This window comes from Amphiura filiformis, chromosome 1, assembly GCF_039555335.1.
Source record: "Amphiura filiformis chromosome 1, Afil_fr2py, whole genome shotgun sequence".
In the NCBI taxonomy this organism is placed as follows: domain Eukaryota; kingdom Metazoa; phylum Echinodermata; class Ophiuroidea; order Amphilepidida; family Amphiuridae; genus Amphiura; species Amphiura filiformis.
This window is the reverse complement of record NC_092628.1, coordinates 52,857,492-52,876,723: the sequence shown is the minus strand read 5'-3', so window position 1 is coordinate 52,876,723 and position 19,232 is coordinate 52,857,492. Positions and strand designations below refer to the sequence as shown.

The 19,232-nt window shown below is 35.8% G+C and overlaps 1 protein-coding gene across 1 annotated transcript in view; it reads right to left on the bottom strand.

Annotated features, from left to right (window-relative positions):
* Positions 1-19,232, bottom strand: part of LOC140148709 (zinc finger CCCH domain-containing protein 14-like) — a 76,038-nt gene that overhangs the window by 17,618 nt on the left and 39,188 nt on the right. Inside the window, 3 exon segments of the mRNA XM_072170753.1 lie at positions 5,565-5,635; positions 10,831-11,009; positions 13,677-13,812. Of these exon segments, the coding sequence (XP_072026854.1) occupies positions 5,565-5,635; positions 10,831-11,009; positions 13,677-13,812 (386 nt within the window).

Here is a 19,232-nt window from a genome sequence, read left to right as displayed (position 1 = left end):
TGTCAAATTATTGCAATAGAATCTATTAATTTTACCTCTCATCAGATATTTGCTTAAAAGAATTGGAGATGACAGTTTATTATAACAGGAATAACTATATCGGAACGGTTCTGATTTTTTCTCTCCTTTATTATAATGCCAGTTTGTCTGAGCTCCACTTCTTTAATTATTATATATTTTCTCAGGCATGTATCCTCTGGATCCTCGCATTTAATATTTAATGTCTCATATTGACTGATGTTCTGCCAGGACACAGCAGATAGGCCGCCCTCTCTAATTATAAGGAATAACTATAGTTTGATCTGATCGTAGTCGGCGGGAATTGTTAGGTTTTGACCACTACGCTGAATAGTAGACCCTGATTAAGAGTGATATTGTTGACCTGTCTGGTCTACATCGTGCATGTTAAATCAAGTATAGACAAAGTATAGGACTAAAATAATAATTTGTGATACTACTGGCGAGTTGTCACAAGACAGTTCTCAAAATAAAATATTAATCCGCGATGTTATTAGGCCCGCCGATTACGAGCTGATCAAACTATACCAGATAATATTTTAACAGTATCAAACATCATCCAAACACAAATAATTCCAGGTCATTCCACTGATGAAGGCTGTATGTTTTGATATTATTTACTTCAAAATTTCAATATGGAAATAAAATTTCTGTATTTTCTAAATTCTGTATTTGAAAGGATGCAAGTTTCATTTTGGTTTAGTGAGCAGCACAGATTTTAAAAATGTCCTACAAAATGGTAAAACACTAACTCTGACAGAATGAAGGTTCCAGGAACTGATTTGAAAACAAAAAGAATATTGCAAGCATTTTGGCAGCTGGCAGGTTGAAAGGGGGCAGGTTGAAAGGGGGAATTTTGGATGACCTTTTCGATATTCTGCCCTACAAAGGTGTGGAAAAACTGTAAGAAAAGATTCAACATTTTAACTAATTTCCTGCTCGCTGTGCTCACTCCACATGATCAGACCATTTTAGCTTAGGTTTTAGGGTTCCCCAATCTGATATAGTATTTGTTTGCATGTCAAACTTGTAAGGAGGCAAGGGCTTTTGGGTAGATCATTTGAAATTTCACCCATACCAGGGGTAAACAAATTGTGATTATTGCACAGCCACTAATTAATTTTGTTTGTCTTAATTTAGAACAAGTTACAAATATTTTCAGTACCGTATTTCCTCAAATAAACGCTCCCGGTTGTAGCAGGATATAAATGTGGTGTTTTGGCTATTAAGATCCTTAGCTAAGACTCAAAGATAAGCATACTCCACTCAATAAACTTTCTTTCTACAAATGCTGCAAAAAATATTAACTTTTTCTAAAATGAATTAGTGGAATGTGTGTACCCCTGATGTGAATTTTCATAAAAAAATTTAACTCCCTCCCTTTCCGTTGTTTGCCAAAGGGAATGAAAGAAGGAAGAAGATGGAGATAAAAAATGGTTCTCTTCATCCCGGTTTTGAATTACAGACCCCTCGGGTGCAGAGGAAAGGACCGTGAAAGTAAACCATGACTGAGAGTGTAAACATTGTCTGGCATTGCTGGTGATCTTAAAAACAACAAAAGTGTAAAAATTATTGCTTTATGCCTTGTCTTGATAAAGATTCAACAATCTGGAAATTGTCTATTCAAGTTAACTCAACATGGTCAGAATTTCGGCGAGAATCCAAGAATCAATTCTCCCAAAGATTCATGGGAGCCAACTTTTGTAGTTTACACAGAAGTTGATTTGCATGAATCAAATGATTCCCGCAAATTTATTCTGGAAGAATCAATATTGATTCTCGCACTATGAAACGAAATTCTAACCCTGCTCAATGATTACATTTCCATAAACATTTACATACAAAAGTGTAATTAACATTATTTTACACAAAAGGGCATCAAATTCAGGTTGCATCCTAAGTTGCCACTTCAAAAACTTATGCCTGACAAATTACAATGTCTTCCAGATCTTGATTTACTTAGAACTGTGATTACCTGGTTCAGTGAGAATTGACATTAAAATTCATATATATGTTTTTGTGTTGTCACACAAATAAGTCTTAAAGCCACTTTATTGACACTCTGTTATACAAATAATGTATTCATTTGGGATCATATTAGTGTATGATAGATAATGACTTTTTTTTTTTGACTAAATGCTCCAACCAATTTAATGTTATCAATATTAACCTTTTAAGGGTAGACGAGGTATTGTTGGTCGAAGCAACCTAAAAATCGATTTTTTTAAATCTAGATCAATATATTATTGCAAATTAATACCTTGATGTTTTGCAAAAGTTAGTTCTACAAAACGTATACTTTGCAAACTTGCTTAATTTATTGTGGTTAATGAGTTATGTACGTTTTACAAAAGCGTTGTTGTTTCAGCCCTCTTTACAACGTAACTCAAGAACCGCAGCACCTATAAAAGTATATCTGTGATATTTTAATTCTTCTACGCTCGCTATGAATTGAGCAATGCAGTTTTTGCCAAAGCTCACTACCATTCGTAAGATGCTGTGAACTACCAAATCACAACAGTTTAAAATAATTAATAACCTTAAGGGCTGGGGTATGAGCGTTTGGACAGTATTTATTGTGGGACATTAGAGCACATCAGACATATCGAATTGCATTCTGAATACGAAGAATGTCATTCTGATATCAAATAATTTTTATTTTTGAAATTACATAAATGTAATACACATTTTATGGCAAATCATTAAAATTGATATTTTTGATATTTAACAGTACTCAAGTAAAATTTATAAATCTGATGATTTATACTTAAAGTGTATGTAGATGGGATGAAAAGCCGAAGATCAATTGAAAATTTTGATCTTTCGTATTGAAGATATGGATTTTTTTCCCAAAACACTAACAAAAAAAAAGGTCTCTTTGGGAAAAAAATCCATATCTTCAATATAAAAGGTCACAATTTTCAATTGATCGTCGGCTTTTCCTCCCAGCTACATACACTTTAAGAATATATCATTAGATTTAAAAAAATTATTTCGAGGACTGTTATATATCAAAAATGTGAAAAATATCAACTTTTAATAATTTGTCATAAAATTTGTATTATATCGTGAATTTCAAAAATGAAAATTATTTGATATCAGAAAGACATGCTTCAGATTCAGAATGCAATTCATCGCCTGAGGTGCTCTCATGTCCCACAAAAAATACTGTCAAACGCCATAACTGCTCATTCTAGATCCCTTAAATACCATCAGCAGAGTGTTAAGAAACACAATTGGACAATCTAGATAAATATCATGCATACTGGCATGAAAAACTTGAAATTCAGTGAATATGTGAAACTTTGCAAATTAATCACATAATAAACTGGGCTCAAAAAGAAACTTATAACTTTTCACATGGTCATATCTTTAAAATCTGTCCATCAAACGAACAATAATTACACAACACATACTTCAATACTCTACTCTAATGACATGTCAATATCTAAGCGGTTACCTTACTGACACAACTGTTAGGGTTTGTTTATGTTCGTTGGGTATGAGTGTTATTTTTGTGAGGCAATCCTGAGACAGGAAAGTCCATATTGCTGTTGCAATTGATTTACACACACATCAGATGGGCTGTGACATGTGGTCCAGGAAGCTGTTCCATGTTAGTGCATTTTGCTGTTGCGTCGGTTGTGTAACTGCTTGGTTACTGACACGTTTTTAGAGTAGAGTATTGAAGTAACCGTGTGTAATTTTGGTTCATTTTGATGGACAGGATTTTAAGATATGACCATGTGAAAATTTTATTCTGAGCTCAGTTTACTACAAACAGCATGAGCAGCTTCCAAGAAAGTCATGGTTCAGTCATCTTATAATAATAATAATAATAATAATATATTGTGGATTTATATAGAGCCTTTTCTCCAGATCTTAGAGGACTCAAACGCTGTAATTTCGCTGCCATGGTGAATCATCACAATCAGATCGCATCAACTAGGCCAGTTGCTGTCGAACGGCGCAAACCTATCCGCACTTAGATTGTAACATCCACCAATTATCTGTGCAGCTCCCCAAATTCCATTGGGTGAAGGAAGGTTTTGATAACCAACCAACTAATCACCAATTTTTGCGATACAGGAGGAAACCGGATATCCCGGAGAAAACCTGCGAGAGCGAGCATGGAAGTGCACATGAGTCCTTGGGCCGCGCCGGGGCTTGAACCCAGGACCTCAGTGGTGCCAACTTGCTTTTAGGAGGGCATCAGCAAGTAAAAGGACACCACTTACACAATATGTAGTGGTTCTTAAGAGCTTGATACTCCATTAGCATCTCATACAAAGAGCTGGTATAACCAAGCCAAATTCAAAGCAAAAATATTTGCAACTGGATTCACACAAACTGCTCTCTTAATAATCAATTAGATTTGGTTGTTTGAATAATAATTGGAAGTGTTCATAATCACATGCATTGAAAATAGAGTTTTAAGTGGTCAGTCTCTATGATTTATGATTAAAAAAATTTATTATGCAACATCACGGCCAAGCAGCTGAATTGAATTATATAGATACACTTATGAAAGTAACTAAAGAATAGTATATAAGGCCTAAAAAAAATTGCTTGATTGGCGTAACATGAAAAAAAAATTAGGGTAGGTCGGTCGGCAATTTTTTTTAAAAATTTTATTTTTCACACATTTTGCGCTGAAAATCACAAATTTTTCTTCTTTTTAAAAATTTTAATCTTTTTTAAATTTTTTTTTATCCATTTTTGCAAAAAAATGAGAAAAAAGTCTAGGGTCGGGCCTATTTTTAGGGTCCGTCGGGTTACGCCAATCAAACAATTTTTTTTTAGGCCTAATGGTTAAAATATAAGAAGAGGGTTCAAATATAAGAAATATCATAGAAAGCAGCTGAGAGATGCAAAAGGACACTGAAGGCAGCCACCAACCACAAACTAATTCAGCAAATCAATGTGCCGGTAGTAGAGAATACGGCTTTTGACAAATCACTTCATGCATGCTGGCTATTGAGAGATCTGAACAGATTTCGCAGCTGTCTTCCATGTAATTCACTTCTGCTAAAGTTTGTTCGGCTTATATAAGGTGAAAATCATTCAGCTTTTGTTACTGCACGTGTCAATAAAGTCCCAACTCACACTCACGTAAATTCACATACAGGTGCATCAGTCACGCATTGCGCAACGTACAACTAGCGTAAGCGCCCATCTGCGTGCATACCATTCTATATCAATACAGTGTTATGAGGGTGCAACTTACTGATATACTCTTACAGTGGATGCTGACACATCTACTGCGATTAAATATTGGATCTGCCTCTCCTCTACGACATGATGGAGGATAGTAAAAACTTGTATTGGATAATCATTTTAACATAATATAGTTCTGCATACTGAGATTGTGTACAAATATTATGGACTAGGCATACACCTACAATGCGTGTCCTGATCAGCCTGTTTCGCAATGATGTGGTTACTGCTGTCTATAGCCTGATAGATGGCACAAACCAATGAAAGTTACCACTTACAAACTAAGTCACATCGACTACGAATTAGTTTTATTTGTTAATATCACTCACCTTTGGGTGTAAGAATGGACAGTCCATATTCACACACTTTGGGAAGAACTTGCACACAGTTTTTGTTGGACCTACAAATACAAAAAAAATGAGAAAGAAAGCACAAAATATCAGGCTAAAAGTCACTGCTAATATAATCCTGAAATATTACACTTACATGGACTTACCAGTGACCATGACACAGGTTTTCAAAAATAGTTTGCTCACGCCTAATGTATAATAATACAATAATTGTGCAAAAGGGGCTATAGAAACCATGAAATTCTTTTTCTCTCTCCCTTTCCCTGTTCTTTTGCATACCCGTAATGGATTAATTCAGTACCACAGTGGGTATATATACCTAATTGAACCACAGTGTTTTGTTATTTGAAATTCAGCAAAGGCCTGATGATAAGTGCTTAAGCATTTGTATTTTATACTCTCTCTATCCCACCTGACAAGACAGAGAGAGTTTGAATAACAAAAAATAAAGAATTAAGCATTGATCAGAATACAGTCCTATCCATTTTTAACTGAAACTTAAAAACATTGACCTCATCGTAATGTTGGATTTCAACAACAAATTAACCCTAAAATAACAGACAACAGGATGTGCAAAATGAACAAGTGAATAACTTTAGCACATTAATTCTGATTTGAAACAGAATTCCCTGACATCTCATGCATGCATGGCCACCTATTTAATCGGGAGGTTGTAAATGATACGGATAGGCATGAAAATATAAATAGGAGTTATGTCCAATTAATAATAGAATGTGAAAGACTTAATTGAGCGAAAAAACCTTACATAATTGTTGACTGACACACAGACACCCCTCCCCCCCCACTGACTGATACACAGGCACACGACTGGTGATACCATAAGATTTTTTCCCAAAATGTGAAAAAAAGTCTCCCAACCTGTCACCCTTATTTTTTGTCCAGCTCCTTACGCCAATATAATAATTGTTTTTAGACCTAAGCATTGAATCCAATGTGACTCCAATTGACTGACACAGAGACACACACCCCCACTGACTGATACACAGACACACGACTGGTGATACCATAAGGTTTTTTTCTAAAATGTGAAAAAAGGTCTCCCAACCCGTCACCCTTATTTTTTATCCAGCTTCTTACGCCAATATAATAATTGTTTTTAGACCTAAGCATTGACTCCAATGTGGACTTAATAGGTCTGTCACACTACGACGGACTGGATCAACGTACATCACCGAAAACAAAAATATTTTAGTCGGTGGAAAAATCACCAGTCCGGCAGATGACAAATGACCGGATTTGGGGGTCCGATTCCCGTTCGTTTCTCTATGCGTTGTGGCCGCTAATAATCCTGCAGACGTCTTATATTCGATCGTTCAACGTCCGACAAATGACCGGATTTGGGGGTCAACGTCCGACAAATGACCGGATTTGGGGTTCTGATTCCCGTTCGTCTCTATATGCGTTGTGACCGCTAATAATCCTGCAGGCGTTTTATATTCAATCGTTCAACGTCCACCCTATCAGAAAAGTGGGGGAGGAGAGGGTGTTTGAGAGGGTTTTTGACCCCTTAGAGGCAGTGGCGTAGCAAGCACTTTTTCAGAGGGTGAACAAAGTGGGGAAAGACAACTTTTAAGGGGGAAACTTATAAAAAAATATTGGCTAATAAGTACAAAAGGGCTACAAATCTGATATATCAGGGCAACCAGCGTCCGGGGCAATAGAGGTGAGAAACCTTTGGACAATGAAGGCCCAATTGAAGCCATTTGTCATTTTTTGGATCAATTTTAGCACTATTATTGGGTACTATATTAGTTTGAAACAGCCGCAAATTGGTGAAACGAAAGCCTAATTGAAGCCATTGAAAAGTTTTCACCATTATTATGAAGGTCCAATTGAAGCCATTTGCATGGGGACTGTAGGGCCTATTTACATTATTAGGCCTAGGCCTATTGTGTAAAAATTTAGTTTTAGAGATGGAAAATATGGAAAATTGTTTTTGGTGCATCATTTTTACACTATTATTGCCTTAAACAAAAAACAAAGAAGGCCCGAACTGAATTTGCAAAATTTAAAATGTTACACTGATCCACTGACACTTAGATATAAGACTTCAGACTCGTAATTTTAGGTAAAGCATGCATGGATTGACATGTTAAAGTCAGTAATAGACCTAAGTCCGTCTTAAATACTGACTTTTGTGACAAAATGTCACGGGCCCTACATATCGACAGGCCGGCAGTAATTTTCACAGGCTTTTGGGCCAAGGAACCACATTTAAGCACTGCCTATAATAATCACAGGCCTATACTTAGGCTTACTACTATCCTGGGCCTACTCAATTTAACCTTTTCCATGTTTTCTCTTCTTTTTTCTTTCTTGTCAATCACTAAAACTGGTAGAAATTTGATATTGCGTCCTCTACCCTTCAGAAAGTGCCCCTCCCTCAATGCTCACTACTTACATGCATAGGCCTACTACTAAATTACGTGCAATTTAACTTTTTCTCTTCTCTTCTCTCTTCAATTTTTCTCACTTTCTTTTTTTTTTCTCTCCTTTCCCCTTTTTTCTACTTGTCAGTCACTAAAGTACTGGGGAAATATGATATTAAGTCACACACCCTTCAGAAAGTCCCCCCCTGATCGATGCACATGTTAGCCATAGGCCTACATCCGGCACAAGCGCCTGCGAAACCTTGCAAACACCTATGGTATATAAACGAAAGAATAACAAACAAACCCAGGGTATATATACAGAACAGTACGAACACACATCGGACAACTTCCGAACATGTGTATTCGGCACACTCCGTTTCAAGTTTTGTGCATGCATAAAACTTGAAACGTATTGTCGACGGACTAAACAAACATCACCTAACACGAAACGCATTTGGCGGATAATAGCAGGACATATGAAGAACATAAAACGAACATTGTCGAACACTAACGGATTTGCTAAAATACCATCCGTTTCTTATACGGAAGACCGGTCCGGTGTAGTGTGACACTAAGACGGTCTGGGTCAACGTACATCACCGAATGCAAAAATGCCATCCGGTGGTGAAGGCCTCACAAAACGTATTTACAGCGAACAAAGAACGAACATGAGCGAAAGGAGAGCGAACAAACTCCGGCAATATGCAGCACCATACGAACACACATCGGATAAATACCGAACATGTGTATTCGGTACACTCCGTTCAAGTTTTGTGCATGCACAAAACTTGCTGACGGACTTAACGAACAGCACCTAACCCGAAATGCATTTGGCGGATGATAGCAGGACATAAAAAGAACATAAACGATCATTGACGAACAACAACGGATTTACTAAAATACCATCCGTTTCTTGTACGGAAGACCTATTCGGTGTAGTGTGACAGGCGCATAATGTACAGTTCTAATTGTGAATAAAGTAAAGCTGTGAAGTAGTGGGAGACCATTCCAGAACCTATTGTGTCAAAACACCTGTCCTGTGTTTAATTTGTCACTAATAAGTGAAAGCTAGCTATTAGCAATGATTTTTACACATACAAATGATATTTATCAGTTAGGGTAACTGACCGGAAGAATAGTCAATATCAGTCCACATATAGTAGCATGTAAATCTTGGATTAGAATCCAAATGTCAAAAGTAGGTGTTTCCCTGGACTGAAATCTTTAAAACCAGACTTAAATCTTGCATTAATCCTACTTTTATCTCGGATCACTTGTCACAAGGCCTCTCTCTGTTTCATCCAGCTAACATATAATACATTAGAGGACTTACAATAGAAGCATTTCAAATGCATATACTCAAGGTGATGTTGCATAGAGCTTAAAAATAAAAACAATAGCACAATAGCAAGTGCATTGCACCACACATTCCTTGGTTAGAAACCAACTTTATGCCATTTATATAGTCCAAGATGTTGATGGACGTCCCTTTCCGTGTCAGTCTTCAAGATGCGGGAAGTCCTACCTACTACTACTACTACTCGGCTTGTCATGCCTTCCACAATTGTCCTTGTATTTGCAATCCTTATCTTAACCCCATGAGAACTACCTGCCGATTGGCCAAAAAGAAGTTTTCATTATCAATTGGCCCAATCAGCAACATTGTTAGAATAATTTCATCAGGCAAACAAATTGGTTATTTGCAAAGCTCCATTCTGATTTCCGCTCTCACGGAAAAATTGAGTTAGCTTGAAATTCCCCTGGACAAGGAACTTACTGCTTATTTGTCTCGTTGTAACCCGTACGAAACTCGGGGAGCTGATCCTGTTTATGGAATGATGTTGGGCCATAGCGGTCAGCGACAACCTGTAAAGTGTGCTGAGGCTTGTGGATCAACGTCTAGGCGTTGTGCCTGTGCGTAGCGCACTATAAATCACTGCGCTTTTTTTTTGCTTTTTTTTTGGTGATTAAAGCCAAGATATCATGTAATTGACCAATCAGAGGCAATTTTAGATCGGCAGGTAGTGCTCAGGGGGTTAAATTATGTCAGTTGCCTCACATCAGTGATTTGAAATGGATTTGAGTGGACAACATAATTACTAAGATTACATTTTATTCCCCTTATAACCTTTTTGTCAGCTGATTTCACACATGTTCTAAATACAGTAAGCCAAATAATTAAGGTACCAGTTATGTTCACCCCTGTATATGCTAAACAACGACAAATATGTCAAAATTAAAACAAGCAGCCAATACCTGTACTATTTAGCTCTGATTTAAGACCTTATTTGTTGAAATTGGTTGAGAATTAAAGAAACAGTGATCTGAAACCTAAGAAAGGAACAAAATCAAAAGTTGCACTTTTGTGTTCTAATCAATGAAAGCATGATGCATGTTTTAACGTTCAAATCAATGGAAGCACGGCGCTAGTTCTCTTGTTTGAGAACGCGATGTGTACAAATCAATAGGGCAAGTATAATATGGCGCAAACTGCAACTTTTGAATTGGCATCTCCATTGGGTTTTTGGACCGTGTCTTTATTTCTTGAACAATTTCAACAAATGAGGTCTTAAATTCTAGCTAAAAGATGCAGCTATTGGCTGCTGGTTCCAATAATGACATATATGTCTTTGTTCAGGATATACATGGGGTGAACATGACTGGTACCTTAATTCTTTGGCTTACTGTAGAGCACCTAACATTGGCTGAAATTTGTCCCATAAAAACAAATACTGAAATTGAGCAGACTTTGGTGATTTTTATCAAATTATTTTCAATCATAAACAGGTTAAAATTGTGATCACTTTAAATCATGTTTGAATGGATAGCTCCTGGGATGGTTGGGAACTTACCTCTGCTTGGTGGGGCTATTGGCATCCTAGGCACTGGTCTGGGAGGGGGCGGTGGGGCCGAAGGTGACCGCTTTGAAGCATGAGTAAATGGACAGTTTGTCTTTGTACAGCGTGCATCAAACTTGCAGTTGGGATGGATGAATACACATTTGTCACCAAACTTGCAGTTTGGAAATGTTCTGTAGTAAAAATAGGAAGTAATAAACATACCATTTGTTAACACAAGAATTATAGTTGCTGTTGCTTGAAAACTCATTAATCAGGTCATCATTGCTCCAACCATATCGGCAAGAATCTGATGGCTCAACAACAATCTGCACATACATGTATAGCCCAGCCAATAACAGTAATGTGCAGTCTGGTGCAACTTTTGATCACATTTGAATAATTCATCAATTCTAGCCTGCACAAAACCAAAAGGATCAAATTGCAAATTGAAAAAATCCTTTAGAAATCCTATAACATCATTTGCAATAGCATAATGCATATATGCACAATAATTCCTACTAATTTACTACATTAAATGACCAGGCTAGTATATTATATTGTATAATACAAAATCTCCATCTAAATGTATGCAAAAAATTCATGATGTCATAAAGCATGGAAACGACATTCAACAGGAGCCGATTAAAGTGATCTACGTTTATTCAATCATAATAACAATTAACTTTAATGTTTAAAAGCAGCTGATGTCATTAGCATTGATGTCATACTACACATTGATTCAACACATTCACCATTTATGTAATAATGGTATTTTATATTATCATACCTCACAAAGACTTTAAATCTCAGTAACCATTAAACATTTTACATCAATAATTCAAGATTGTTAATTGCACTTGTGATTTAGCTGTAGGTCATTTGAGTTCTTTACGATGAACTATGATTCTTACGACTGTCGACTATCAAGCACTTTCTTAACACTTGATTTATTTCACTCCAGTAGCATTAACAGGAGACAATGACACTGAATTCTTGCAGTACTTTGTTTTACAGTAAGATATGAGAAACCATGTGAGGGACATACAAATCTTACAATTACTCTCTAACATTTTGATTAATGTCATTCCAGTATATACGGTAGACAACAGCCCTGAATTATTATAGTCCTTTTTCTACGCTAAGATGCAAGAAGCCACATGGGGTACATTATTTTTTTTATTTAGATAGCTATATTTAGATAGCTATTAGCTATAAGCTATCCCAGCAAACAAGTTAATGCTCTGCATGCTAGCCATAGGCTTCAACATAAGAAGATGTTTAGAGATATTTTCTCAAAATATCGAGTGCTATCTTAAGAACGACTGAACCAATACTAGGCTTGTTTGTACTCATTTTAATGCATTTTTCATGCTGATTCCAAATATGGTCATGAAAAATCACATAAAAAATTGAAACTTGTCGTCTGCAGTCGACACCCGTGTGAATAGAGTTAAGTCAGTAATGATAACACTACTTAATTGGGCTACTTAGAAAATGCCTGTTAAGAAAATCCTGCCTCAATTTGTCTAAAAGTGTGCTTCATGGGTGAGGCTGTCCAGCATGTTGCAGCAGCCTTTATTTGCATTTAATTTGGGTCAACATTTTGCAATTCATACAGAATTTGTGCTTTCCCAGTAACAGAAAACATCCTTTTTATGTCCAGAAGAATTTGTACTATTCAAAAGCGATTCATTTTTAACATCATTTGCTGCTCGCAGATGATAGTTAACTATTTACTCGTCACCCCAATGGGGTGATTTGAAGCACTCAAAAAGCAAAGTCCACAATTTAATTTCAGCATATTCATGGATAGTTTCTGTACCAATAAATCTCCTTTATTTGAAAAATAACTCAAAAAGAATTGGAAGATCAACATTTGTGTTCAAATTTCAGATTTTTCAGAAAGATTTATATTTGTAAACTCACATTTCTCAAAGTAACCAGCCTGAGTACTACAAAATACTACAAAACACTACAAACAACTTCACTGCGCGTAGATGTATCCCAGGAGATATGCCCGGAGATATGATGACGCAATCACCCTGTGATATATAGGCACGCTTTCATTAGCCCGGCCAGCTAATGCCCTGTGGCTAAGTGTCTGTGATTAGGCTTGGCATGCGAGGGGTCTCTGGTTCAAATCCCACCCAGAGCAAACAACTTCTATGTTTGTTCCTTCCGTTTCTCCCTTCCAGTCGCCAAAAACCCCTTCGGCCATTACGGTTAATAGTTAGTTGGGCTACTTGAGAGAGGTATGCAGCTTATCAGTGAAAATGTATGGCAACACTGAATTCTATGTTAGTCACCTTTTAAGTATCCCATGCAGACACCACAAAAATAGACTGTTGGAGCTACAGAGAATAGTTGATGTATCTGGCAAGGACACGGCCCCTTTCATAAGATACAATTACAATGTTATCACAGGATATCATAAGCTCAACAAATTTGAAAAGAAATTGAATCACAACATTTCAATTACCAGAGGCAGATAATCACAGATGCGTTAAGTGGTAGCATTGTAAACACACAATACGATGTGATCATCAGACAGATATCAGTTCCAATAAATGTACGTATGATATGGTCAACAAATATTTCTTTTGGCATTGGCAGTATTCAATTTCTTTTGACGTATCTATATTAGCACTTTGTTGTGCAATGGTACGGGAAACACAAGTCCAATTTTGAAGGGATTTTACCTTGTTGTAACATGTTATTAAAGCAAATAATATCCATGGAAAACCAATGCGTTCACATCAAGGAATCCTGTTTTATTCTCCCTTGAATATAGCCATTTCCATGGTGTAAACCGGGTGTACACACATGCATAATGCATCCTATAAATATTCATTACTCACTTGCAAGATTGAGTTGGATGTACAAATGGACAATCATTGCCGTTCTTACATGCTGGCCAAAATCGGCAACGCTCAGATGGTTGCTGTCGCTGGGTGGCGCTCCCTGGCTGCTGCTGTCGCTCCAGTACCACTTGTTCTGAAATAATAAAAGACAGGACTTATACATTTATTACCAACAATTAATCACCTAAAAGTTTTAAATTTTCTGTACTTCAGGGATACACAAAAATAAATACAATGATTCTTCTAACAAAAACTAGTTTGACAGTTTCGCTTTTCATGGTCGAAAAGCATCGTCAGAATATTGACTGATGATCACTTCTTCTGGTTGGACGATTCCGGACTAAAGAGGGTGTATGTGTCATGTATGATCCTCTACTGAGTGACAATTCTACACCCTCTACATTCTACAATATTCTGATGATGCTTTTCGACCATAAAACTGTCAAACTAGTGAGTAAAATTTGGTTTTGTTTAGAAGAATCTTTGTAATTATTTATCTTCAAACCTGATGAATCTATTCTGTGGCTTCAGGGTTCCAGACCTTCAGAGGTAAAAAAATGATGGCCTAAATATGCAAATTAGATACTTAATATTCATAAATATGCAAACATAATTGTGACAAAATTGTTCAGCACTTGTTCAGCAAACAAACAACTCCCGGGCTGATTAAATCCAACCACAATACATATAATATGCTTCTCTTATTATGTTATAATCATGAGAGTGTCCCTTAAAAGACCAATGGTGAGTGACTTTGAGTGAGTGTCATTCATGGCAGCATCTTGGATGTGGAGGGAAGAGAAATCCCCAGATGTGAGCTTAACAAATGTTAAGAAAATATTTCATTGCCGTAAAATTATTTTGAAATTAACTTGGCCCCAGAGGGGATACCAATCACGCACACATAATTTTTGAGATTTTCATTTCATGAGAAATATTCATATGTGCCTGGACACCTCGAATAAGCCGTAAAGCCCCCCTCTGGTCATTTTTACTTTTTTACATATTTGCAAAGAGCATGTTTCAGGGATTAAAATGACACCTCAATGAACTTCATATGACAATCAGAAGCGAAGTTATGGCTTGTTATAGGTTGTCATGAATCAAAAAGCGAAACCGAGAAAAAACGCGTTCAAATTTAGGGAAGCATAATGACCATTCATCAGATGGGCCTCAGAAAATGTAGATTATTTCATATTTCCACTTATTTCTTTAAAATAAAACTTTGTATGTGTTTAGAAGAAAGCTTAAACATTTCAAATCTGCAAAAATCTCAACTTCGCCAAAATACGAGATTTGCATATATTTTCACCTGTAGCTCGAAATGAAGTATGCCGAGTTTACGGCTCATTCGCCGCGTCCAGCCACATATTAGTTATGTAATTCTATTACTGTAATAGAATTAAATAACTAATTTTTTACTTTGTAGAACTCTACAGTATTATAACCCTTTTGTACTTTCCACAAATAATAGAATTACATAACTATAATGACATTTTGGGTTGATTAATCCAAGATATTAAATGACTGAATGACTGTAAATAAAAGATGACACCATCCGTAACCAGGGGCAGTCAATGTGAATTAAATAGGGTTTTTTCATAAGGCATGGCGCAGTAGGGGTCTGTTCCAGTGGGGTCTTTAAATTTAATAAATTTCATTGTGGGCAAGGTGAACTTTACTCATTGTGATGATTGAAAATGTGACAACAACAAAATATTAAGGGAAATTCCTTGTGTTTGGGGTCTGGGGCTTCATTTAAGGGGGTCAGAGTCATTTGCTTGCTTGAATATGGGGGAATTGAACCCTCCCACCCCCATTAAACCAAAGTGGTTTGACCTTGACCTTGTTACCACATTTTTTTCAATTTGTTCAAATATATACTGGTCAAAAAAGGAAAACACACAGAAAAATATGATACAAACGCATAAAGTATGTTTTATTACATTTTAATACACCAGTTATTTACTAAACCATGTCTTTGTATGTTTAAAATGGTTGTTACGTCATCGTTTTGCAGCAGACGACGTCTGTTTACTTGTTTATATTTTTGACGGCATGCTGCAACTTTTTCTGGTAAATGAAATGCATTGCTTATCGAAGCTGCGCAACGTGAGGCACGTGACATTTGCTAGCCTGAGTCTCGGTCCCGCTCTCGAAACTAGAAAACATGGCCGAGCAAAATATCCATGCGTATCTGTGAAATGAGTAGTGAACTTAATCTAACCGTGCATGCACAGATTCAATGTACATGCACACGATCGAGGTCAAATGTGCATGCAACGCTTGTCGATAGCGATGTACGCTCGCGTGTTTTCGTGAAGCTACAAGTGTTGCTCAGTGTTCCACCATGGCCAAGAAATACGTAATAAAATTATAATATAAATATTCCTCATGAAATGAAAATCTCACAAATTATGTGTGCGTGATTAGTATCCTTTTGTACTTTTTTTTAGCTAAATTAAAGAAACTATGATAAAACTAGAATTACATGGTTTGCAATTAAGGTGGCCCACACATTTGTAAATACAAATAATAGACAATATGTAAATAAGCTAATTGATATTCATAAATATGCAAATAAGCTAATTGATATTCATAAATATGCAAATAACATGACACAAAACTATTACAGAACATCAGGCCAACATATACTATCACAATTCCAAGATGAAAGTTGATCGGTTTTTGCATTTAAGCGGCAGAGCGGATTAATGAAAATGTAGGCAAAGTATGCAAATCAGCTCATTAATATTCATAAATATGCAAATAACATGACACAAAACTATACAGCACATCAGGCCAACATATCCAATCCACATACCAAGTTTAGAGTTGATTGGCCTTTGCGATTAAACTGCAGAGTGGAATAATGAAAATGTAGACAAAATATGCAAATCAGCTCATTAATATTCATAAATATGCAAATAACATGACACAAATACCATATCCAATCCCCATACCAAGTTTGAAGTTGATCAGTTATTGTGATTAAGCTGCAGAGTGGATCAATGGTTTTGCTTCCGCCCGGACAAACAAACAAAGAACCGGACAGCCAAACAAATAAAGAAAGTGTAAACAAAGAAACAAACAACCATTTGGATGATAACATAAGACAGGGTTCGAGGTTTGAGTGCGGTTTTACTGCCAAAATGGGGAAAAATGAAATTCATGTTATCATAACATTATACATGTTTTCTGGACTAGAATTTTGTGCTGAGTCCATTTCTGAAGTTTTTAATACACAGGGTATCACCATTTTAAAGATATGTAACAAATTCTAAGCGCATGTTGTTTTTACGAAGAATCCTGGGAGTCTACTTGGAACACAACTGTATTTAAAAAAAAGTTACAGAGCATTATTACTTCAGTTAAGTTGTTTTGAATCTATAAATATGTTAAACAAACTATAAAGACTGCTTAAACACTGTTCTCATGTATGAAAATGAAATGATGTTGGTACTGAGGCCCTGTATTCCTATATATTTAGTAAACATATAGCGGTCAGGTTTGGTGTCAAGACAATAAATCTATTGATGTCTAAACTCATAAAGAAATGATGTTCTTAAAGTGTTAATGTATAACTGATTCCCTTTACACAATCTTAAAATGTTTATACTGAAGCATAGCACTTTATTCACCCCTGACATCAGAAATGGCTTGTTGATAGCGCAACTGAATATTGTGTGATCTAGCAGCCCTGCATCAACTTTTTTTTTGATAAATGGATGATGTGATGAGCTGGTACAGAACTAAAATTCTCTTCACCATACCACTTGACTATTACTTGATTCTGATTCAGTTTTCTCAGGATATAGAACTTCAGATAGATGTTCAGGTACATCAGTTGGGGAAATGACTTTAGCTGGATACCAGTAGCAACCATGCTTTGCCCATACTACATCTCCCGGTGTGAAAGATTCTTCATCATCGGTGGTCGTATTATCACCAGATCATCCCTTTATAATTACATATTTGAGGGCACAACATGAAAGGCATTGACTGCTCTTCCTGGAATAACTTTTATGGGTGTGACCTTTGGGTTTAAGGGGTTGATACATCAGAAAAATGGTGTGAACCTCAAAATGGGGCAAAATCTGAGTCGTAAAAAAAAATTATTTTGAAAAAAGTATACATGGCATCATTCCACAAATCTAATCGATTGTGGGGATTGGTAGAGTGCACAATCGATCAACTTTTCAGAGCTGTACCTCCATAAGTTTTTCCGAAATAATTTTGTTTTACAATTTGCCATATTTTTTTCACGCTTAGGGTATGGGTAACATTTTTGCAATTTTCTTCAATTTCTCTTTTTTAAGGAAGTTAAAATTATTATCAGTGTGTGGCAAATTGAAATATCATTAAAATGAGGGGTTAATGAGGTCTCTAGCCTCTTTAGATCAAATTTTATGGCGAAACTAAGATACAAATCTCTCGAAAATGACCTTTTTTGGGCTTCGTTTTTTCACTTTCAAGTTCAACTTTATCCGGGTATGGTACCGTATACAAAGTAGCGATGAAATCAATTAAAAACAGTTTTATTTGAACAAATAAACCATCAGGTAATACAAAATAACAGAGAAAGACAACATTTATCTATATAGTAGAAAATATTAATGATTAAAAATTAATGGTGAAATTTTTTTCACCTAAAACTGGTCATTTTCAGTAAAAAAATGGCCATAAATCCATGTATAACCCAAAAACGACTTAAGATACAGTATTCTAAGTTAGAAAAATTGAAAATTCAGACATTTTTACCTTAGAATTACTATATATGCTCATTTTAGAAGTATTCTTCACACCTAAATATTTTTTTCACACATTTGGCAGTGAAACCTGACTCAAACCTCGAACCCTGTCATAAGCCCTACATAAAGGGTTCACAAAAAATAACTCCCCCCTAAAATTACAAAACATTTCTTTGCGTAACTTGACATACATTTCATTGATTTGAAAAATTTAAAAACCTGTGAATAAAGTAATCGTTTTTCTACCCTCCCAAAGTTCGTTCTTCTAAAAATCTTTTTGTTTTTATTGAATATAACACATTTTCCAAAAATGATGCTTTCAGAAAAAGTTGCACTTTTCCACTTCTATGAATCATTATTTTGTACAACATGATGGTTGCATGGGTGACTAAGGGATCAGAGACAGAAAGGTGAAGGAAAAAACCCAATTAAATCAATCATAACATTGATATCGAGAAAGTTTTGTACATTGCATGTATGGGATGTTGAAAATTGCAGGTTTTTTTAAAGCATCATTTTTGAAAAATGTGATTATTTTTTACCAAATTAAAAGGATTTTGAGAAGGGTTAACTTTGGTAGGGTAGCAAAAATATGCCTTTATTCACAGGCTTTTAAATTTTTCAAATAAATAAAATGAATGTCAAGTTATGAAAGAAATGTTTTGTAATTCCTAAATTGATTTTACCATTTTTGAAACACCTACTCAATAAAACCTTCTAGAAATACCCCGTACATGTCAATAAATCATTGTTTTATACTGTAAGATGATTGTATGAATAACTGGGTTATCGTACACATAAA